This window comes from Nycticebus coucang, chromosome 5 (genome assembly GCF_027406575.1).
Source record: "Nycticebus coucang isolate mNycCou1 chromosome 5, mNycCou1.pri, whole genome shotgun sequence".
Lineage (NCBI taxonomy): Eukaryota > Metazoa > Chordata > Mammalia > Primates > Lorisidae > Nycticebus > Nycticebus coucang.
This window is the reverse complement of record NC_069784.1, coordinates 53824812-53849557: the sequence shown is the minus strand read 5'-3', so window position 1 is coordinate 53849557 and position 24746 is coordinate 53824812. Positions and strand designations below refer to the sequence as shown.

The window sequence follows — 24746 nt, the reverse complement described above, 5'->3', positions numbered from 1 at the left end:
GTAAGGTTCTGGGCAAGGTGCTATAAAGATAAAGACATGTTCTCTGTCTTCAAGGATATCAATGTCTAATGGGAAAACAGACATATAAATGAATAACTCTAATAAAAATGCATTTTTAAAAACTGAATTTAGGGCAGGTCGATAGCTCATGCCTGTAATCCTAGCATTCTGGGAGGCCGAAGCAGGTGGATTGCCCTGAGCTCAGGAGTTTGAGACCAGCCTGAGCCAGAGTGAGACCTTGTCTCTACAGAAAAAAAAAAAAAGCCGGGCGTTGTGGCAGGTACCTGTAGTCCCAGCTACCTGGGAGGCTGAGGCAAGAGAAGTGTTTGAGCCCAAGAGGTGGAGGTTGCTGTGAGCTATGATGCCATAGCACTCTACTGAGGTTGACAAAGTGAGACTCTGTCTCAATTAAAAACAAACAAACAAAAAAATAAATAAAAACTGAATTTAACTCAAGATTCAAATATAAATGTGTCCCCTGGTTCAAATTTATTTGCATACTGTAACATATATCTTTAAAATTTTAAATAGCTTTTTATTACAAAATCAACTCATTATCCTTGTAGGAAAAATTTAAAAAATTTTTAAATTTAATTTTTTGTTTTTCTATATTTTCCACTTGATAAAACCATATTTTGCCTATCTTTTTGTTGTTGTTGTTGCAGTTTGGCTGGGGCCAGGTTCAAACCCACCACCCTCGGTATATGGGGCCAGTGCCCTACTCACTGAGCCACAGGTGCCGTCTGATATTTTGCCTATCTTAAAGTGATGTTTATAAGCAAAGGATTTTATTTTTTATTTTTTTTAAATTGAATTCATGTTTAATAATTATAGGCACCATGCCCTCCCCCTCCCTGCCCAGGCAGCAGCAGGGGTGGTGCAGGGGCTGGGGCATATGCCCCTAGCAGTGAGGACGGCAGTCCCAAGAGTGATTTTTCAGAAAATAAAAAAGGACCCCAGAAGCAAAGGATTTTAAAACATCATAGCTAAATATATCTTCCTGAAACATACTTTAAACTAGGTTCCTAGGTGCTCAGACTGGAAACAGACCCTTCAGTTCCAGCTTTACCATTTACTAGCTTCATGACTTTTGGTAAGATACATAACCCTTCTCTACCTTGACTGCCTCGCTTGAAAAATAAGGTTGATGATAATGATAAAAGTATTGACCTCACTGGGTCACTGGGTTATTGTGAGAATTAAATAAAATTATATGAGTAAAGCAATGCAAGTAAGCTGCATACATAATTTTAAATGTTCTAGTTGCCACATTAAAAAAGTAAAACGAAACAGGTAAAATTAATTTTAATAGTATATTTTATTTAACTCATATATCTAAAATGTTATTTCAGCATGTAACCAACTTTAAAAGTTATTTTATTATTATTATGATTTTTGAGACAGAGTCTCGTTTTGTTATCCTTGGTAGAATACCGTGGCGTCACAGCTCACAGTAACCTCCAACTCTTGGGCTCAAGTGATCCTCTTGCCTTAGCCTCCTGAGTAACTGTGACTACAGGTGTCTCCCACAATGCCTGGCTAGTTTTTCTATTTTTTTAGTAGAGACGGGCTCTTACTCTTGCTCAGGATGATCTTGAACTCCTGAGCTTAAGGGATCCACCTGCCTCAGCCTCCCAGATTGCTGGGATTATAGCCATAAACCCCTACACCCAGCCTCAACTTTAAAAATTAATGAGATATTTTACTTTTCTTTGTACTAAGTTTTAAAAATCTGATAAGTATTTCATGTTTGTATAATATAATAGCACACCTCAAATTAGACTAGCCACATCTCAAATGCTTAATAGCTGCAAGTGGCTAGAGGCTACCTTATTGGGTAGCACAGGTAAAAAGTATATAGCACATTGTGTATGTGAAATAAATTTTAGTTCTTAGTATCATCATAATCCTCTCTCAGAAATGGCTGTAGACCAAAGTCAAAGTTTGTGATGCATAATGCTCACTGATAACCAGCTGGTTCCAGAGCACAGCATTATACAACAGTGTAAGAGTTAGTGAGAAAATGATTCTGTTTTAAATTATCTTTTTATCTTTCTTTTTTTTTTTTTAGAGACAGAGTTTCACTTTGTCACCCTCGGTAGAGTGCTGTGGTGTCACAGCTCACAGCAACCTTTAGCTCTTGGGCTTAGGCGATTCTCTTGCCTCAGCCTCCCAAGTAGCTGGGACAACAGGTGTCCACTACAATGCCCGGCTATTTTGTTGTTGTTGTTGTTGCAGTTTGGCCAGGGTCAGGTTCGAACCTGCACCCTCAGAATATGGTGCTGGCGCCCTACTCACTGAGCCACAGGCGCCGCCCTCTTTTTATCTTTCTGATTATATGAAGGAGAAAGAGTCAATTTGGTACTATAGTGCTTGGTGTTTTTGTCTTTTAATTTTTTATTGAGATACAATTCATAGACAATAAAATTTACTGATTATAAGGATATTGTTAGATGAGTTTGCCAAATGTATATAGTTGTATGACCACTTTCTCAATCAAAATATAGATCATTTCCATCACCTGAGCAAGGGCTTCTTAAAAATCAAGAAACAAAACCCAATAAGAGCCAATGGCTTTCCAGAAAAGTCATACCAATTTATACTTGAACTAGCAATATTTGAGACTGCTTCACTGCACATTTATCTTAAGGAAATAATCAGAGATGTCAGATGTTTATTGCAGCATTATTTACATAAAGATGTAAATAACCTAAATGTCCAATAGTAATGGTTAAAGAAAGACATAGCTTTAAAAATGAAATTATATAGCCATTAAGATTATTTCAAAGAATTTTTTTTCCCTTGAGACAGAATCTTACTCTGTGCCTTGGGTAGAGTGCTGTGGAGTCACAGCTCATAGCAACCTCAAACTCTTGGGCTCAAGAGATCCTCCTGCCTCAGCTTCCCAAGTAGCTGTGACGATAGGTGCCTGCCACTAACACCCTGCTAAGTTTTTCTAGTTTTAGTAGAGATGAGGTCTCACTCTTGCTCAGGCTGGTCTTGAACTCCCGAGCTCAAGTGATCTGCCCACCTCCCCTCCCAGAGTGCTAGGATTTCAGGTGTATTTTGAAGAATTTTTAATAACATGGGAAAATGTTCTTGATATAGTTAAAAGAAAAACAGGTATAAACCTGTATAGATTCTAATTATATTAAAAACAAAACAAACAAAACTCTAAAACATTAAGGCAAAGAAAAAATTAGAAGGAAATAATGGTTAGCACTGAGTAGTGACATCATGAATTATATTTATTTTTACGTTTGATTTTTTTAACAAATTATTTGGTTGGGGAGATTGCCTAATATTTCTGTATCCATTTTCTGGGCACTATCTGTTTTTGCTATTTAGAAGAAAGATAATTGAAAATTGGGATTATTAACTATTTTGCAGGTTTATAGCTAATGAGTTAAGTTGAATCCAGGAGAATTACATAGAACCTGCTATGTACAGTAATTATTGTGGCTTGAAAGGGAAGCTGGCTGTAAGGGGACTGTGATCTGGGTTCACCTTCTAGCTGGATTCATCTTTCTCTTTGTCAAAGTCTTAAGAAGTACTGGGCACTAGAGCTCAGATAGTATGCAGGCAAAGGCAATAAATACTATTGGCCAATATGCTCACCTATTCTCCTGTATACCCTCTACTTCTATCCTGGGTTCTGTGAAGACAAGGATTTTTTTTTCTATTAGGAGAACATTCTATCTATGTGGATCAGGTTCATGGCCCATCAGCTCACACAGCTAACTGAAAGCATCAATGGCCGCCAGCAGGGACTAGAACTCTTTAATATTGATTGACTTGTGAAGTGATAAGGCAGGGTAGCTCAAAACCCAAACCATTACACTCATTGATTTTCAAGGTAGGATCATGTGCTTCAGAAATACAAGTAGGACAATGGTTCAGTTTATTGCAAGTAAATAAATAAAGGGTATATTTTATTTAAATACATCTAGGAATTTGCATTTTTATAATAAACAAATGCTCGTTTTGGTGAGTAATTCTCTTAATTCACCTCAGTTTCGATAGCCCAGGGGATCCTGCTAAACCATAGGTCAGATGTCATGGCTCTGCTTAAAACCCTATAATGCACATAAAAACTTGTATATGAATGTTTAAAGCAACATTATGCATAGTAGCCAAAAGATGGAAACAACTCAAATGTTCATCAATTGACGAATGGATAAACATACAGGGTACGTGCACAAAATGAAATATTATTCAGCCATAAAATAGAATGAAACACTGATATATGTTACAACATGGATGAACCTTGAAAACAGTATGCTAAGTGAAAGAAGCTAGACACAAAAGATTGTGTATTATGATTCCATTCATACATGTATGAAATGTCCAGAATGAAGAAATCTATAAATACAGAAAGTAGATTAGTGGCTGCTCAGGACTGGAGTGGGAGATTCTTTGAGATGATTAAAATATTCTATAATTGACTATTGTAATAGCTGTACATATCTATTACTATATTATAAAACATTGAATTTTACACTTTAAATGAACTGTACATTATGTGAATTATATCTCAATAAGAATATCTTTAAAAAATCCTACAATGCTCCTTAACTGATAGTGAAAACCAGTCTACAGGGCCCTCCAGGATCAGGCCCCAGATACCCCTCCGACCCCATCTCCCTCTAATTTTCTTCTTGCTCACTCCACCTAGACGCGCCAGTCCCTTGCAGTTCCTGCAACACACTGCATGACTCTGTCTTAGGACACAACTCTGGCTATGCCGGGATCCTTTGCCCCATAGCTGTTTGGTTTACACCCTTGTTTTCAAGTCTTTGCACAAATCTTTTCTTAATGAGGCTTTTCCTACCACCATACTGAGAAGTGTGTCCTTTCTCCACTGTCCCTAAGCGCTATCAATTTCCCTTTACTTTGCTCTACATTTTTCCTTCATAGCATTTATCACCTTCTGATTTGCTATAAAATTTAACTTAAGTTTATTGTTCATTTTTGTCAACACCTGCATTAAAGTGAAAGCCTTACAAAGGTTAAGATCTTTGTTTTACTCATGGATGTATCCCAGTGCTCGGTAAATCTGTGAGTGAATGCAGTATCGACTTTATGTTGTTCTCATGTGTTCAATGAATCTTTACCTAGTCTAGGTCTCATAACTAGGGCAATATGACTTTTGTTCTACATAGATGTTGGTGAAATCTGTGGTACTATAGCAATGACTCATGTCACATAATTCCTAGAAATTAGAATTTGACATTTTTCTTCTATGTGAGGATATATTAGACCGATACGACAAATGAGACAAATGAAGACAGAAATAGTAAGGGGAGGGAAAGTAATTCCGTGTGAAGGGCAAATACCGAGACAGGCGAAGGCAGTCTGTGCACTGCAGACCTGCACGGCCCAGAGACGCACTGCACTGGCTTCTCAGGACAGCATTTGCGAATGATCAGGTCACTGCTAAATCTAGTACCCAGATCATTTTTCAGGGCAGTTTCTCTGTCTTCAAAAAAGCACGAAAATTATACCTTTAAGGAGGTCTCTATATTGGCTACTACATTTTATTTCTTTATATTTCATCATACGTGAAAGGAAAAGGGAAAGCAATAGAAAATTCATGTTAAATTTTATACGGTTATATATAGAGCAGAAAATATTGACTGCCTCTCTTTATGTAGTAGGCAATTTTATTAAAAATATTGCTAATGGGCGGCACCTGTGGCTCAGTGGGTAGGGCGCTGGCCCCATATACAGAGTGGCGGGGTTGAACCTGGCCTTGGCCAAACTGCAACAACAACAACAAAATAGCCGGGTGCTGTGGTGGGCACCTGTAGTCCCAGCTACTTGGGAGGCTGAGGCAAGAGAATCGCCTAAGCCCAGGAGTTGGAGGTTGCTGTGAGCTGTGATGCCATAGCACTCTACTGAGGGCGATACAGTGAGACTCTGGTCTCTAAAAAAAAAATGTTGCTAAGGGCCAGGCGCAGTGGCTCACGCCTGTAATCCCAGCACTTGGGAGGCTGAGGCAGGTGGATTTCCTGAGCTCACAGGTTCAAGACTAGCCTGAGCCAAAGTGAGACCTCATCTCCAAAAATAGCCAGGTGCCTGTAGTCCCAGCTACTCGGGAGGCTGAGGCAAGAAAATCGCTTGAGCCGAAGAGTTTGAGGTTGCTGTGAATGTGACGCCAAGGCACTCTACCAAAGGTGACAAAGTGAGACTCTGTCTCAAAAAAAAAAAAAATGTTGCTGAAGAGATAATTAGCTTCTGCAAAGTTCTTTGGTGTCTCAGTAGCAAATACACACCTTCTATTTAAAATGGTTTTTAAATCTTAAAGATACTCAACAATTACACTTAATCAGAGCAAGCCCTATAAAAACAAATCAAATAACTCCAAAAGGCCTGTATATATAGGATTCTGCTTCATTACTAGCAGTGCTTGAATCACTGAAAAATATTACCTCAAATAAACTTTTAAAGGAATGAAGTACTTAAGAAAGAGCCATTAACTTATAACTTTGAATGGCAACTTGAATTTCAGGTTAACCTAATGTATATTTCCTTTTAAGATCTAAGGGATATATATCTTTTTTTTTTTTTTTTTTGTGGTTTTTGGCCGGGGCTGGGTTTGAACCCACCACCTCCAGCATATGGGACCAGTGCCCTACTCCTTGAGCCATAGGCGCCGCCCAGGGATATATATCTTTAGGTACTTTCTGGCTTAAGATGAAGAAGCTTACTTATACAAAACAAAGGCCCTTTTCTCACATCAAAAATTCCATTTGTTTCAGGAGGAAAAGAAAGATTTGCTTTCTATTCTTTATTTTTTAAGTTTTTTTTCACAACTAAGATTTTGTTTCAATTTATAGGAAAGGCAGTCTTGATGTACATCAGAATTAGAGGTCATTAAAACAGCTACAGGAGAGATAAGGGTACAGGTACTTTTCTGGGATGCAGGAGACCAATTTTGACCCTCTATCCATTACATTAAGTAATTAAATAATATGGAGAAAATAATAAACTGGTAACTGGTGGTTCTGGGATCTGACCTCAGAATAAATCTGTAATAATCTCAGATTTTATTTAAAAGTTGTAGAGATCAAGGAAACCAAGTGACTTGTATACCAGAAATATCCCATAATAAGCATTTCCCACATTGGAAGGAAGGTAGCTTCTATAGCACGACACTCATAGTGACAAAATATGATTTCTTTCCTGTTTACTGGGGTACTCACTAATCTAAATCCTTATGGGATAGACTAAACCATGTCTTACATGATTGAAAGTATAAAAGGTGGGCATTTATTATGGCATATTTTAAGAGCATACTGTTTTCTAATCTCTATAGTCTCTTAAAATGATGCTTCTGTGTGGTAAAGCTCTTGAGATCAAAGTTGTATCTTGGTCACTTATTAAAACAGCAAGAGCAGCAAAGCCTTTTCCCTAAGAAATAACCCATGTGTTACATAGGATATTGTACAATAAAACCTCCCATAAATTAAACTATAATCACTCACAGAAATGAGTTTTTCAATTTTTTCTCCCCTATATTAAGGTTTTTTTTTTTCTTTTTTTGAGACAGAGAGTCTCACTATGTCACCTTCAGTAGAGTGCTGTGGCGTCACAGCTCACAGTAACCTCAAACTCTTGGGCTTACGTGATTCTCTTGTCTCAACCTCCCAAGATGCTATAGGCATCTGCCGCAACACTTGGCTTTTTTTTTTGTTGTAGTTGTCATTGTTGTTTAGCAGGCCTGTGACGGGTTCAAACCCGCCAGCCCCAGTGTATGTGGCCGGTGCCCTAACCACTTAACTACAGGTGCCAAACCTATATTAAGGTTTTTAATTGCTAGCTCACAGCAGCCCCACTAAATCTGGGTATAAAAATGATTTGCAAAAAATTTAGCTTTTCCCTAGTCTAGGATTTCAATATGTATTGAGAGTTGTAAACTTATTCAATGTGTTGGTAATACCCAAGGTAGCCTATATTCATCATGAAAATTGAGATATTTTTCCACTAAAAACTGAAACTATGCAGCTTTCAATTATTTAAGCCTTTATAATAACTGATCTCTGAAATATAAATGCCACTATAGTTTTACTGTAAGTCAGTCATGTTTACTTGACCAAGTTAATTACCCTTTCGGTACCTCAGTTTCCATAGATAGAATGCAAGTAATAATAGTACACATACCTTATATGAGGATTCGATGAGTTAATATATGTAAAATACTTAGCACAGTGCCTAGCACACAATATATGCGCAATAAGTATTAACTATTATCGTTTTTGTTAACAGCAAGAGCAGCAAAGGGAGAAGTTTGAATAAAAAGGCTGTGATACAAGAGAAAAACTCAATTTGATTCAAGTTCAGGGGAGGGGAAAAAGGGAGGGGGAGACTCCCTTTGAACACTTTTACTTAATAGTGTTCAAAATAAAGTTCATATAAAGTCATTACTATTTTACACTCGCCTAGATCATAATCACACTGACACTTTCATTTCTGGAATTAAGGTGAAAATTCTCTTGTAATAAAAGACACATAAACACAGGACAAAAATGTCAAATCCTTTTAAATGAGTATCTGACCTCTTAAGAAAGTAAGAGCAATCACTGAGAGTAATCACAAAAGGGGAACCAAAACTCAGGTTGGTAAGTATAAACCAATGCTGTGACTACCTGATAGGTGTATGCCACTGTTATTAAACAAAGGCCCACACTGTATTTTAATGGCTATCGAGGGTCAGAGAAGAAGGTCTAGCCTCAAGTAAGAAAAGAAATTAGGATTGAGACTCTCACATAAGAGAGAGAGAGACACTCACTGAAAAAAGTGGACTAAAAAAATAAAATTATCTGCCCATACAGATAATAAGGAAGCTTGAACATAAATGTGTACCAGCTTTGAATGATTTCAAGCCATATAGAAATTAACCTTAAAAAATGACTCTAGACTGAAATGCTCTTAGGGTACCTAGCCAAAATAGAAGGAAAAATATACAAGAGAGATATACTTTCAACTTACAGATCCCATAGACGTTAAAATAACTTAATGTAAAAGTATAGAACACATAAGGAAATGATTCATTATAAAGTAATGTTAGCAGATACAACAGTAGAGTTAGACCTCTAAGTACTTCAGATTATAAAATTAATGTGATTAAAGAAAAATGAAGAATTCTAAAACATGAGAAAAAAGAAGATATTAACAAAAACATCAGGCAAATTTGAAAAAGAAGGAAATAGATCTTGCAGGTATAAAAATGCAGTCTTTTAAATTAAAAACGCAATGGACAAATTAGATACAGATTAGACATTACTGAAGAGAATTACTGAACTGGAATACTGATTTAAATAAAATTACACAAAGGGCAACACAGAGAGATAACAGATTGGTAATAAAAATCAGAGATTAAGAGATATGAACATCTACATATATTTCATAGGCATTCCAGGAAAGATCACAGGAAGTGGAAGAGAAGCAATAGTTAAAAAAAATAATGACTGTAAAATCTTCAGAATTTATGCCAAACATGAATTTTCATACCAAGTAACATAAATGAAAATAAATTCACATTTAGAATCTAGTTTCACAGAATACTGAAACTAGATCACTAAAGATAAAAATATAATCTTAAATCCAGGTGCAATGGCTCATGCCTGTAATCTTAGCACATTGGGAGGCAAAGTGGGAGGATTGGTTGAGGCCAGGAGTTCAAGACCAGCATAAATAAGAATGAGCCCCTTCTTTACAAAAAAAAAAAAAAAAAAAACAGAAAAATTAGCTAGGCATGGTAGCACATGCCTGTAGTCTCATCTACTTGGGAGGCTGAGGGAGGAGGAATGCTTGAGCCCAGGAGTTTGAGGTTGCAGTGAGCTATGATGATGCCACTGCACTCTAGCCTGTAAAAGAGAGAGACTCTGTCTCAAAAAAAAAAAAGTGTACATGTATATGTACATATATACACAAATGAAAATTATATTGAGAGCAAACATCTTTATTTTTAGGGTCAGGGTCTTGCTGTCACCCAGACTAGAGTCCAGTGGTGTGATCATAACTTACTATAAACTCAAACTCCTGAGCTCCAGAGATCCTCCCACCTCAGCCTCGGGAGTACCTGGGACTGTAGGCACACACCATTATAGCTGGCTATTTTTTAGAATAGAGATGGGATCTCAGTATGTTGCCCAGGTTGCTCTCAAACTTCTGGGTTCAACCAAACCTTCTGCCTCAGCCTCCTGGTAGCTGGAGAGCCACTGTGCCTACCTAGGATATTTTTAGACAAAGATGTCAAGTTGGCTAGTAGCTGAAAGAACTATTAAAAATATTGGGCAGCACCTGTTGCTCAGTGGGTAGGGCGCTGGCCCCATATACCAAGGGTGGCAGGTTCAAACCTGGTCCCTGCCAAACTGCAACAAAAAAATAGCTGGGCATGGTGGCAGGCACCTGTAGTCCCAGCTACTGGGAGGCCGAGGCAAGAGAATTGCCTAAGCCCATGAGTTGGAGGTTGCTGTGAACTGTGTGAGGCCACGGCACTCTACCGAGGGTGATAAAGTGAGACTCTATCTCTAAAAAAAAAAAAAAGTCCTTTTATGGAAAGAAAATTGGATTGAAGGAAGGGCTATGATGAAAGAAACAAAGTGGAGGGAAAAAAAAGCAAATCTGTGAATAAATATAAATAAACATTTACTAGTAAAAGTAATGATTAATTTGGGGATTTGAAAAGGTAGAGCCAAAACACTGGGTAATAATAGTGTTTAAGTTGGGAGGCAGGTGATTAGAGCTAAAACATTCTAAGATCCTTGTATTACTTGTGAGAAAAGTGGGGATAGATTAATTTTAAGTTGCATTTCTTCATTCATTCAACAAGTATCTTTTAAGGAAATGTAAAACTAATAGTGACAGAAGCCATCTAAGTAAATACTTTGTAAAGAGTTGTGACAAGGAGGGGACATGAGGCATAAGAACCTTCGGGGGGGGGTGCTGGTAATACTTTATTTCTTGATTTGGGTGGTGGTTACATAGATGTATTCACTTTGTGATGCTTTATTAAGCTATTTATTATTTATATACTTTTCTGTTTGTAATGAAGAACTTCTATGTTTATGTATGTGGTATCATAGAATGATATTTGGTCCTTCTCCCCAATTCTTGGCACTAAGCTCCTAAAACCTTTATAATTTCCTGAGTGATAAGGGTGAGAGGAGTGTCTTTTGTGCCAATGAGGTGACTCTCCAGTGGGTCTCTAGGTAGATTCAGGTAGGGGCTATTTGCCAGAAAAAACAAACTTTCAGTCCCACCCACAAAACTCCAGGGTGGAGAGAATGGCTGGAGACTGAGTCAATCACCAATGGCCAATGATTTAATAAACTGTGTCCTCATAATGAAACTTCCATAAAAATTCCCTAGCTAATAGGACTCAGAGAGCTTCCAGGTTGGTGGATAGCAAACACAGTGAGGTTCAGGGAGGGCTGCGTGCTTGGAGTGCGCATGGAAACGTCCTACTCCTAAACCTCGCCCTGTGCATCTGTTCTATTTGCCTATTCCCGAGTTTTATCCTTTATAATAAACTAGCAAATGTATAGAAAGTGTTTCCTGAGTTCTATTACCCATTCTAATAAATTATCAAATCTGAGGAAGGGGTCTTGGACACCCATTTTATAACCAGTCAGAAGTCCAGGAGGTCTGGGACTTGAGACTGGCATCTGAACTGAAGGTTTGTGGGATTGAGCCCTTTTAATTTGTGACATCTGATGCTAACTCCAGGTATGTAGTGTCAGAACGGAACTGAATTGTGGGGACATCCAGTTGGTGTCCAGGAAATTGAGAAGTGGTTTCGGAAAAGACACTGTGTATTTGGAAAAAAACCTCGTAATGTAATATTTCTGTAAAAGTTATAAAACAAAACTTACTGCAGAGTTTATACCAAAATAAATTCTAATAGATTATAAAAATATAACCCTAAATATATACCTAAAAAATAATTTTTAGAAAGTTAATATTTCTATATTCTTGGCTGGGAAAAAAACTTTCCAAACTTTGACTATATAAAATTAAAACAACAATAACACAAGGGCGGCGCCCGTGGCTCAGTGGATAGGGCACTGGCCCCATATACCAAGGGTGGCGGGTTCCAACTCTGCTCCGGCCAACCTGCAACAAAAAAATAGCCGGGCGTTCTGGTGGGTGCCTGTAGCTACTTGGGAGGCTGAGGCAAGAGAATGGCCTAAGCTCAAGAACTGGAGGTTGCTGTGAGCTGTGACGCCATAGCACTCTATTGAGGGCGACAAAGTGAGACTCTGTCTCTAAAATAAATAAATAAATAAAATAACAATAACAACAAATCTTTTTTTTGAGACAGAGTCTCAAGCTGTCACCCTGGGTAGAATGACGTGGCATCACAGCTCACAGCAACCTCATACTCTTGGGCATAAAGTAGTTCTCTTGTCTCAGCCTCCCAAGTAGCTGGGACTATAGGTGCCCGCCATAACGCCTGACTATTTTTTTTGTTGCAGTTGTCATTGTTGTTTTAGCTGGCCCGGGCTAGGTTTGAACCAGCCAGTGTATGTGGCTGGCGCCCCACTCTTTGAGCCACGGGCACTGCCCCCAACAAATCTTTTATAGATCAAAACTCTGTGAATAATATAAAATAAAAAATCAAATAGGGAAAAAAGTTATGAATTGTATAACAAATAGCCAATATCCTTAATTATATACATAGAATTTTTTTACATTATTACGATAAAAAAATCTCAATTGTGAAATAAGCAAAAATCATAAACTGGCAATTCACAAAAGAAATATATACGTATGTAGGCAGTGAGCTTTGGACACTGACAGAGAGGTTAGCAATTTCCCCAAGTTCACAGATAATAAAAGGGAAATCAGGATTCAAACCCAGGAAACCCTTCAATAAATATTTGCTTAGTGAATGAATGACTTGACATTAAAAGCATTTTTTTACATCATACTGGAAAATGTAGGTTGTAAGAAAGAATGTACAATGAGATCCTTTTCTATTCACACATGCACATAACTGTCTACACAGACTGGAGAAAAAAGTCTGACAAGACCAAAATGTACTAGTGGTTAGATAATAGGAGCTTTTTTTACTCTTTATACTTTTTGAATTAAAAAATATTTCAGAATAAGCATATACTACTTTCATAATAAAGGAGAAAAGTTATATTAAAAAGCTGAACAATACAAAATTAAAAAGGACACAAGTACTTCTGATGACCCCCAATTATCTGTGCATATATTGCTCAGTGTGGATTTCTCAGGGTCCGCAATCATTTTTTTTTTTTTTTTTTTTTGAGACAGAACCTCAAGCTGTCACCCTGGGTGGAGTGCCGTGGCATCACAGATCACAGCAACCTCCAACTCCTGGGCTCAAGCGAGTCTCCTGCCTCCACTTCCCAAGTAGCTGGGATTACAGGTGCCTGGCTACTTTTTGGTTGCAGCCTTCATTGTTGTTTGGCTGGCCCAGCCTGGATTCGAACCTGCCAGCTCAGTTGTACATGGCTGGCGCCTTAGCCTCTTGAGCCACAGGTGCTGAGCCATCCTCAATCATTAAATTTGACCAGGTTGCTGGGGTTCTCCAGTCTCTTCCTCCTCTACCCTTAGCTGCCAGATTAACCTTCCTAAAACACTGTGACACTCTTATAATTTCCCTGCTTAAAACCTGTCAACAATCCCCCATTTTCTATGTAAGAAAGTAGAAATTTTGGTGCCTGTAGCTCAGTGGCTAGGGCCCCCAAACACATGCACTGAGGCTGGTGGGTTAGAACCTGGCCTGGGCCTGCGAAACAACAATGACAACTACAACAAAAAAAAATTGCTAGGCGTTGTGGTGGGCGCCTATAGTCTCAGCTACTCGGGAGGCTGAGGCAAGAGAATCGCTTAAGCACAAGAGTTTGAGGTTGCTGTGAGCTATGATGCTACGACACTCTACCAAGGGTGACATAGTCAGACTCTGTCTCAAAAAAAGAAAATAAAAAAAAGTAGAAATTCCTCAGACTAGCATTCAAGGCCTTTCACAATTATGGCATTCAACCAAGCTTTTCCCTTAGTTAGGCTCATTCCAACTAGTTGACTATTTGCTTCTTCGTTTATCTGTGTTGCCTATAGCTTTTCTTGTTTTGTTTTGTTTTTATTTGTTTCCTTATTAAATCATGACTGCGTACATTAATGCATTTATGGGGTACAAGGTGCTGAACTGATAAACAACGTGGCATGCTTACTGATTAATGTAACCATTACCTCACTTGCTTCTTTGTTGTTCCTATAGCTTTTACAACTTGTTCATGTGGTTAACTCTACCAAGAACATACCTCCTTCTATGTGTCCATTTTCTACCTTAGGTTCAGCTTGTATGTGTATGATTTTCTCCATGAAACTTTTGCTGAGAATGCTTTGCTCTTTTATTTGTTTTTCCAGGCATTTATTTTGTTTGTTTTTTTATGTCCTATCTTTCCAAATAGACAATGACTTAGTTAAGGTAAGATCGTTAGCTTATTCGTCTTTGAATTATTTTTACTAAATATTTGCTAATGAATAAGATTAATCAACAAAATAGAAAACTCACAGAATTCAATACTATTATATTTAGGTATTTTCAAAATGCCAGCCTATGGCTATTAGGTTTCTCTGCCTTTAAACAAATTTCCCCCCTTTCTTATGAAGTAGGCACAAGAATTTCTCCTTCTTTGAACATAGGAAACACTAATTGTAAACAGTGCAGGATGGTTCTTACTCTTCAGGTCATGACCTAGTAAAGTGATTCATGAACTAATGGACTACAGAGCCTTCATCTTGAACTCTAAATTATTCTATGAACTGATGTTGCAAACGCCAGAGCATTTGGTCACAGCAATATGGTCAGCATTGACCAAACTTTTTCAACATAAAGGGAATTTATGCTTTATTCTTTGGGAAAGGGTAGAGAGGAATAGGACTGAATATTCTCCTTTACCTTTTTGTGTTGTGCACTGTGGTGCCTCCCAGGACAATCCTCACTCCAGGAGTATTACGGTTCAGGTTGTAAACAGTTAGAGCCTCTTCATAGGTGGCTCCGCCAATTACAAACACAATGATATCCTGAGGTCTGTGATAATGGAGAAAGAGGTAATATCACAGGATAAGAAGAAAAACGCCAAGACTTATTAAAAAGAGAGTTTGAATTTCTAAATCTTTCATTTTTGGTGGAAGAAGCAGAATTAAAGCAAAATAAAATAAAAGGCTTAAAAAAAGTTTTAATTATCTGAAATTGGCAGGAAACAGAGCAGGAAATGCTGAATAGTGATTTGCTTTCCGTACATGAGCGGATGTCTTATAATTTCTGTGCTGTGATTTCAGAATAGCACAATAGTGTTTGCTGGAACCAAATGTAGAAATATTCTTCTACATTCAAGAGGCTGCAGAGTGCCTCACTGTTACATGCTATCGAGACAGCAGCATTTTGTGTTTGTACTACGTATCTTTCGTTACGAACCCTTTGTCAGATACTTAGTACAGGGCCATCACAACGGTCTCTAAGAACCTCAAGGCATTTTGGAAAGTCTTGGTATATTTGGATGTTCCCATAATAGGGGAATTAGAAACATTTAGTATTTAGAGTATAAAAAAAGAATGGGACATATAAATTAATGGTGCTCCGAGGAATTCCACCTCTTCTTAAAATCTTTGCTTCTAAATCCTTTGATTAACAAAAAAACAAAAACAAAAACAAAGGGCGGCGCCTGTGGCTCAAGGAGTAGGGTGCCGGTCCCATATGCTGGAGGTGCCAGGTTCAAACCCAGCCCCGGCCAAAAAAAAAAAAAAACAACTCATGGAAACAAACAAACAAAAACCCCTGTGGCTGCAGTTTTGCAATGAGACATGTTGACAATAGTCATCATAGCCACTAGCTTTATTTGGGCAGCACTGTGTTGTTTTACTATGTTTCAGTCTTTATCAAAATGGCTTCATATCAAAAGGGATTATTCTTATTAACTCCTTCTGTAGACATCAAGGAGATGTTATTTTCAAAACCGTTAAAGTTTATCTTGATTTGCTCTTCTCATGCCATCAAAAGAAGTTAAAATTACTTACTAAGCAACTAGTTTTGTTAAATCACTCATTAGATACTATTTAAAACTACATCAAGCATTACGGAAGTTACGGCACAAAACTAAATAGAATCATCTTTAATCAAGGAATATATATGCACGTGTTAATCATGAAAAATACAACCTTACACTTCCTTCTTATTTGTCTGTCTTTTTCTAAAATACCTTGAAGGGGGTGGTGCCTGTGGCTCAGTGAGTAGGGCACCAGCCCCATATACTGAGGATGGTGGGTTAGAACCTGGCCCTGGGCAACAACAACAAAAAATAGCCGGGCATTGTGGAGGTTGCCTGTAGTCCCAGCCACTCGGGAGGCTGAGGCAAGAGAATTGCCTAAGCCCAAGAGCTAGAGGTTGCTGTGAGCTGTGATGCCACGACACTCTACCGAGGGTGTCAAAGTAAGACTCTGTCTCTGAAAGAAAAAAAAAAAAAAAGAAAAAGAAAGAAAATAAATAAAGAAAGAATAAAATTCTTTCAGGAATTAACTGAAAGAATGTTTGTTTTTGTGGGACTTTATGGAAATAGAATCAGCTATTGTGGCTATTTTAGAATGTTTACATAGTCTCTGATTTGCAGAGATTTCCCAATAAAATGTATATAAGCTTTCAATGACGAAGAAGTTATTTTTCAATTAATTAGGTAGAGAGTCAATTATAATATTTCTATGTGAATTTGGGACTTAAAATCATATATATGAAACACTAAATTTACTTTATAAGACAAAATAAGCTTCATTCAAATCAACCTACTAAAACAATACATCTAGCACTACAGTGCTTTTAAGAGTTACATACCCATACATATAGTTATATGCTCTATAATCATTTTTTTGCTATTTAATAAACACTTTTTTGACTAGATAAGTGCATGTACTTGGTATAAAATACAAAAGGGTATATGGAAAAAGTAAGGCTCCCTCCATTTCAGTTCCCTCCCCACTCCCTCTTCTCCAGAAGCAAACATTGTTACTTGTCTCTTATGTACCCTTTCAGGGATATTATCTGTGTGCAGCGTGTGTATGCATTTGAATACAAATGGAAGCATTTTATATACATCCTTCTGCTCTTTGCCCATATCTTGGATGTACTGTGAATTTAAAATTTTGATAGATATTACCAAGTTGCTTCATAGATGTCATTCCATCAGTAATTCAGGAAAGTGCTTATTTCTCTAAATTTTTATCAATACCATGTATTATGAAGGCTTTTGTTCCTCCTAAACTGATAAGTGAAAAAGTAGTATCTCGTTATGGCTTCTCATTATGATCTGTCCAATAAAAATCTAATTTACAGACACTGATCTATGTACCCTCAGCATGGGAAACTGGGGAGAGGGTATAGTACGAAGAGGATGAGGATGGAACCTGGTGAACTCCAACAGTGAAGGGATAGGTGAAGGAACAGGAAATCTCAAAGGAGACAAGGAATAGCCAGAGGATACAAGGTAATAATAAAACCAGCCAAGTGCAGCATTTCAAGGAACAGAAAGTTAAATATAGTTTTAAAAACTATAGATAGGTAAAGTAAGATTAGGGATGAAAAATGTCCATTGTAGTGGCTCAGATGTGGCCAGATGTAGTGGCTCACGCCTATAATCCTAGCACTCTGGGAGGCTAAGCTGGGTGGATCACTTGAGCTCAGGAGTTGGAGACCAGTCTTAGCAAGAATGAGACCTTTTCTCTACTAAAAATGGAAAAACTAGCTGGGCATCATGTCAGGTGCCTGTAGTCCCAGTAATGGGGAGTCTAAGGCAGGAGGATCACTGGAGCTCAGGAGTCTGAGGTTGCTGTGAGATATGATGTCACAGCACTCAATCCCAGGGTGACAGAAAAAAAAAGAAAGAACAAATTCCATTGGATTTATCAGCAGAGGTCATTGATAATTATGGTGACAGGATGTTTGGTAGAATAGCCTTTTGTAAAAATGCTTTTTCTTTATCTAATTTATGAGTTATTCTCAACATCCTGTTTTGATCCTCATTTTTAAAAAATTCTATAATTATGCTCTTATGACACAAAACCTTTATCTTTAGCTTTAATTCTCATCCTTGGTTCCAGATTCACATATCTGTACATCATAGACATTTCAGATTAATCATGTCTAAAACTAAACTCTACTATTCAGTTTTTCCCTTTATCTGCTACTTTCTTATATTCCCTATTCTAAGCAATAGTACTGTATGAGTTTTCTATTGCTGTTGAAACAAACTATCATGAACAATTGGCTTAAAAATACAAATTTATTAACTTATAGTTCTGGATGTCAGAAGTCTGCCATGGGTCTCAACTGGGCTAAAACCAAAGTTTCACAGGGCTGTGTTCCTTTTGGAAGCTCTAGGGTGGAATCTGTTTCCTTGACTTTTCCAGCTTCTGGAGGCTGCCTGTGGCCATAGATTGCCTCCTTTGCTCCATCTTTAAAGCCAGGAATGTTTCACATCTGTTACTTATCTCTGACAATAGTCAGGAAAGGTCATCTGAATTTATGCACTTGTGATTAGACGGGGCCCGCCTGGATAATATCCCATCTCCATCTCCATACCCTTGATCACATTTCCAAGCTCTCTTTGCCAAGTAAGGCAACATACTCACAGGTTCCAGGGATTAGAGTGTGAAAATCTTGGGGGACATTATTCAGCCTGTCATAGGTACAATCTATCAAATCATACACAGTCACCTAAGTAATAAATTTTGAGTCATCTTTTATTCTTCCTTCTTTTATTTTTTACCTTCTCACGCTGTCCTTCTTCAGATGGCCACTGATTTGTGCCATTTTTATCCCTGGACTCCACCCCTTTGCTCAGTTTCCCCTGCCTTATTACCAGAGTCCTATCATATTTAGGACTTATGTATATTTCATTTACACTTCATGTATCAGCTACTTTCATTTTCTAAAACACAGATATGATCATGCCCTTTCTCTGACAAAAGATAAAGGCAGTAGGGCCGGGTGCGGTGGCTCACGCCTGTAATCCTAGCACTCTTAAAGGCCGAGGTGAGTGGATTGCCCTGAGCTCACAGGTTCAAGACCAGTCTGAGCCAGAATAAGACCCTGTCTCTAAAAATAGCTGGGCGCTGTGGTGGCTGCCTATAGTCCCAGCTACTTGGGAGGCTGAGGCAAAAGAATAGCTTGTGCCCAAGAGTTGGAGGTTGCTGTGAGCTATGACACCACGGCACTCTACCGAGGGTGACAAAGTAAGATTCTGTCTCAAAAAAAAGAAAAAGAAAAAGATAAAGGCAGTCAGAGCAATGCTTAGTTAATATACATAGTATAGTACTTAATGTTCTTCTCAACTAGCCCTTTGTCTTTCCAGCCTTGTTCTTTTTGTTATACCTGTTCTTTGTTCTCTTGTGCTCTAGTTACACATATCACTATACAGCTTTATGAGGGTAGTAATTTTTTTTTTTTGGTTGTGCATTGCCAAATCTCCAGTCCTAGAACAGTACCTAACAGTACCTAGAACAGTGAGTAATTAAGAAATATATGAACAACATATGCTGGAATGTGTGAACTCATTCTATTTTCTGTTCCTTAATGACCATGTGTCAGCAGTGACCATTCACTGAGCACTCACCATTTGTCAGGCACTTTGCTTACATTTTTGCAAGACAAAAATCATAATTGAGGAAGCAGAAACTCAGAAAGGTTAAGTAGTTATCTGATGGTCATTCTATCTTAAACTAATTTTAGTCCATTTGGGCTCCCACTATGCCACCAAGTAACCTCTCCCGTCAATTCCACTGCTAATTCCAAATGATCATTTTTCAGCCTTTGTCTTACTTGACCTGTCAGCAACATTGACTAAGTTGATCACTAGCTCCTCTTGGGCATACTTTCTTCACTTGGTTTCCAGATCATCATGTTCTTTTTTTTCGTAGAGACAGAGTCTCACTGTACGCCCTCGGGTAAAGTGCCATGGCATCACGCGGCTTACAGCAAGCTCTAACTCTTGGGCTTACGCGATTCTCTTGCCTCAGCCTCCCGAGCAGCTGGGACTACAGGCGCCCGCCACAACGCCCGGCTATTTTTTTGTTGCAGTTTGGCCAGGGCTGGGTTTGAACCCGCCACCCTCGGCATATGGGGCCGGCGCTCTGCTCACTGAGCTACAGGCGCCGCCCGATCATCATGTTCTTGGTTTTCTCCTTCATTAGTTACTACTTTCCAGTGTCCTTGTTGGTCTCAGTCATCTTCTTGACTGCTTAATCTACGATGCTCAGAGCCCAGACATCAGTCCTTCTTTCTTCTTAATCTAAATGTATTCCCTAGATCTATTCTATCTAGTATAGGAGGCCCTAGCCACATATGGCTATATAAAATAAAATAAAAATAAATTCAGTTCTTTAGTAGCAGCACTAGTCACATTACAAGTATTCATAGCCATTCTGCTATTGAGTGGCTACCTTACTGGTTAGCATAGATAGAGCACATTTCTATCACTGTAGAAAATTCTATAGACAACACTTCCCTAGATGGTCTCACTTAGTTTTGTAGTTTTAAATACATCTATCTGCCAATGACTCCCAAATCTCTATCTCCAGCTCACACTTCTAAACTTCAGACTTAAATATCTGTCTGCTTGACATTTCTACTTAGACATTTAACAGATTTTTCAATTTAATTTGTTCGAATCCCTAATCTTCTTCTCTAAGCCTCTTCCACCTATAGATTTTCCCATCTTACTTAATGGCCACTTTAGAATTTTAGCTGCTTTGGCCAAAAACTTTGAAGTTATCTGAACTTCTTTGTGGTGAGTGGGAAATGTAGTCAGGGACACAGTGATAGAGAGGGAGAAGTAAGCAGAAGCCGGATCATGGAAAACATCAAACTTTACAGGCTGGCTGGGCATGGAGGCTCACGCTTGTAATCCTAGCACTTGGGAGGCCAAGGTGAGTGGATTGCCAGAGCTCACAGGTTCAAGACCAGCCTAAGCCAGAGCGAGACCCATCTCTAAAAATAGTCGGGTGTTGTGGCAGGCACCTGTAGTCCCAACTACTGGGGAGGCTGAAGCAAGAGAATGGCTTGAGCCCAAGAGTTTGAGGTTGCTGGGAGTTGTGATGCCATGGCACTCTACTGAGGGCGACAAAGTAAGACACTGTCTCAAAAAAAATTTTTTTTATAGGCCACGGAGAAATCACTAAAGGGTTTTAACAAGTTACCATGATCAAATTTACTTTTTTTGGAAGATCATTTGGGCAGCTGTATGAGAAGCAATTGAGGAATGCTGGTGGGAAAAGCTGGAGCATAAAAGGCTATTGTAAGACTTTTGGGAAGATATGATGAAAGATGAAACTACAGGAATACCAGAAGAGATGGAGACAAGGTACTAGATATAGAAGACACAAAAATATCGACCCTTCAGGGTTTGATCAATGATTGAAAGTGGAAGATGATGGTAAAGGAGGAGTCCATGATAACTTTAAAGTTTTCTGGTTTTGGTGACTAGGTGTAATGGCTTATGTCTGAAAAGAAAGAAAGACTTATTTATGGAGAGTAAGGCAAAAACGTGTTGTGTTTTAGACTTAAAACTTAAATGTTTGGGCTATCCTAGTGGAGATGTCTACTTGACATCTCGATATTCAGGCCTGGTGGTTTCTCTGAATGGTAACTGAAGCCACAGGAATAGATGAGTTCTCTCTGAGAACCAAAAGACAGAATTTTGGGTGAGTTCCTAACATCTTTAGAATAAGCAAGAATAGTCAGCAAAGGCAACTCAGAAGGACATTTTCAGAAAGCTCAGAGGAGAATCAGAAGAAAGAAGCCAGAGGGGCAAGTGAGTTTTAAAGAAGAATGGTTAACAGTGTTAAATGCAGTAGTAGGGGTAAATAAGGTGAGAATTAAAAGAGTCCCCTGGATTTACCAGTGTGAGCAGAAAAGTCTTGGTGCGTGGTAACGGAGTGAGGAGCCAGCGTAAATGGGTTGAAGAGCAGAGAAGTGAAGACAGTGACTATGGGTTCTTTACCCATGAAGCTTGGCTGTGAAAGTTTAGAGGACATAGTTTAGAGGAAAATTCAGGTTCAAATGCTTTAAATTTATTATTTTATTTAACAGGAAAAACTAGTGTATGTTTATAGCCTATAGGAAAGAAGTCAGTAAAGAAGAAGCTGAAAATATATGGAGGAGGGCAGGAGTCAGGGAGGGGTGGAAGAAAGAGAATGGGAGAGGGGAAGGAAAAGAGAGAAAAAGAAAGAGAAGTGGGCGTGGTGGCTCACAACCTAGCACTCTGGGTGGTGGAGGTGGGTGGATTGCTTGAGACCAGCCTGAGCAAGAGCATAGCTGGCATTTGTGGTGGGTGCTTATAGTCCCAGCTACTTGAGAGGTTGCTGCGAGCTATAATGCCACAGCACTCTACCCAGGGCAGAGACTGAGACTCTGTCTCAAGAAAAAAAAAAAAAAAAAGAAAGAAAGAAAAAAAAGAGAGAGTTAGCATGAGTGTGTGTGCAGAGAGCTGCAGAAAGGGTGGGCATCAATACTCAATAGAGAAAGACTTCTGAAAACATGATAGGAGTCTAAACAATGGTGTTGGCAGAGAGATTAGTTCTGAATGGGAAAAAGGATGCATGTTCCTCAGAATGAAGGAAGGCAGTAGAGGTGGGGCTATGCAGATATGTTTATAAATATGGGGCTAGACGTTAAGGGAATTAATGTTTGACAGATTCAATTTTTTTTCTCTGTAGAGTAAGAAACACTGGGACGAGCTAGGTGACTTAGACAGAATGGAAAATATTCAAAACAGATGTGGCGAATGAGATAAAGAGTGATCGAGAGATACATAGTTTGGCTGAGTGAGGCCCAAGTGAGGTTAGAAACAGTGAATTTGTAGCAGCACCAATCTATAATTTGTGTGATTTCCTCTAGTACTACATAGAAGTAGACAGAAGCCTAAGGCAAAGTTATTAATCCAATGTTAATCTAGTGCTTTAGGCTGTAGGAAAAAAGCTTTTTTATAAATCTGTATGAAAGTAACATAGCCATATCTGTATAAATATTTGTAATTCTTTTATTTATGGTTATTCACAAAAAGTAAAGAACTCTAGAAAGCAATAATGATATCCATATGCAAAATAATATCCTTGAATATGGTAATCAGTTTTGTTGAATTACAATGAACTTGCAACAGAAGCATTTTTGGCCAATGAAGAGCGACATATTTCTCTTTGTCCACTTTAGGTGGGAGCTAGCAATCCAGCTAATACTTAAAAAAATTATTGGAAAATTCCTTGGAAAATGTCGAAACTGTTTTCGTCACTGCAAGCTTTAAGCTAAGTTATTAAACATGCTAAAGAGCACACAGCAGAGCCGCTGAGAGACACTGCGGTCTCATCCCACAGACAGTGTCATCAGAGTGTGGAGGCGACAGGAAGAAAAGCTTCTTCAGATGCCAAGACAGAAGGCCATGTGAGGGAGACCTCCACAGTGACTGCAGGTGAAGACCTTGATTCTGGAGCAGAATCTTTCAACCAAGATGATACAAGAGGAGGTAAAAGGACTGCATGATGGTAAAGGACTGCATAAGGTAAAAGGACTGCATGATGATTGATGATGGATTGATGATTTCTCAGGGACAATTAAATGGTTCTTTACTTTATGAAGAGAGAATGTTTAAGCGTGAGGACATGAACAAAACTTGCCCCAAACTTTCAGAAATAGGAATCTTTTTTTTTTTCAGAGACAGAATCTCACTTTGTTGCCCTCCGTAGAGTGCTGTGGCATCACAGCTCACAGCAACCTCTAGCTCTTGGGCGTAGGTGATACTCCTGCCTCAGTCTCCCAAGTAGCTGGGACTATAGGCATCCGCCACAACGCCCGGCTATTTTTTGTTGCAGTTTGGCTGGGGCCGGGTTTGAACCCGCCACCCTTGGTATATGGGGCCGGCACCTTACTCACTAAGCCACAGGCGCCACCCTAGGAATCTTTTTAACACTAAATTTCTAAGGATATATATTTTTAATACTTCCCACTATATTAGTTCTAGAAGTACCAATGATCTGAAATAATAAAGGCTTCTTAAGTGCAGTCACCACTGCTCTGTTATTCACTAAGAACATAAAAGATGAGTTCTGTTGGGAAAAGATTCAATGTCATAAGAGCATGCCATTAGGAGACAGAGGGGATTCTGCCAACATTGGGTCAGTGTTGTAACTATGTGGGGAGCAGACAATGCAGAAAGCAGAAAAATAAAAGGCATTAACTAAGTATTCAGAAATAATGAAATACTCAAGGCTAAAAAGAATTAATCATATTCACAAAAAAATTGAGAATCTTTTACAGTAAGATTCTATACACAGTATTTCTATGGTGAGGGACAACTCTACTCTGAGGCCTGTTATGCAATTTATCTTACAGTTTATGAGTAAGTACTCATGAATTATACAGATTATTATATTAAGAAGGAGGGAGGGGGTTTCTCCTTTATAGGGGTATAGTGACCATACTGGTGACTGAAGAGAAGAATCAGACACTAACACCTTTGTTTTGAGCTCTTGATCTGATAAATCAATTTAAAAAGAGGCTGAGCAGATGAATGAGGATAATGATAATCCTGGAAAATGATGTTTCTTCTCCACAACTATACTCTATCATCTGCTTTAAGACTACATCTGTCCATCATGGAAAAGAAAGGCAAGACGTGGGAATACATAAACTCAAGTAAGCTTGTAGCATTTCCAGAGAATATTGT

At 38.5% G+C, this 24746-nt stretch overlaps 1 protein-coding gene across 2 annotated transcripts in view; it reads right to left on the bottom strand.

The window, feature by feature from the left end:
- Nucleotides 1–24746, bottom strand: part of VPS45 (vacuolar protein sorting 45 homolog) — a 101831-nt gene that overhangs the window by 13804 nt on the left and 63281 nt on the right. For both annotated transcript variants that reach the window (XM_053590747.1, XM_053590748.1), the window contains one exon: nt 14942–15073. In XM_053590747.1, coding sequence (XP_053446722.1) covers nt 14942–15073 — 132 coding nt within the window. The remainder of the gene's footprint in view (nt 1–14941; nt 15074–24746) is intronic.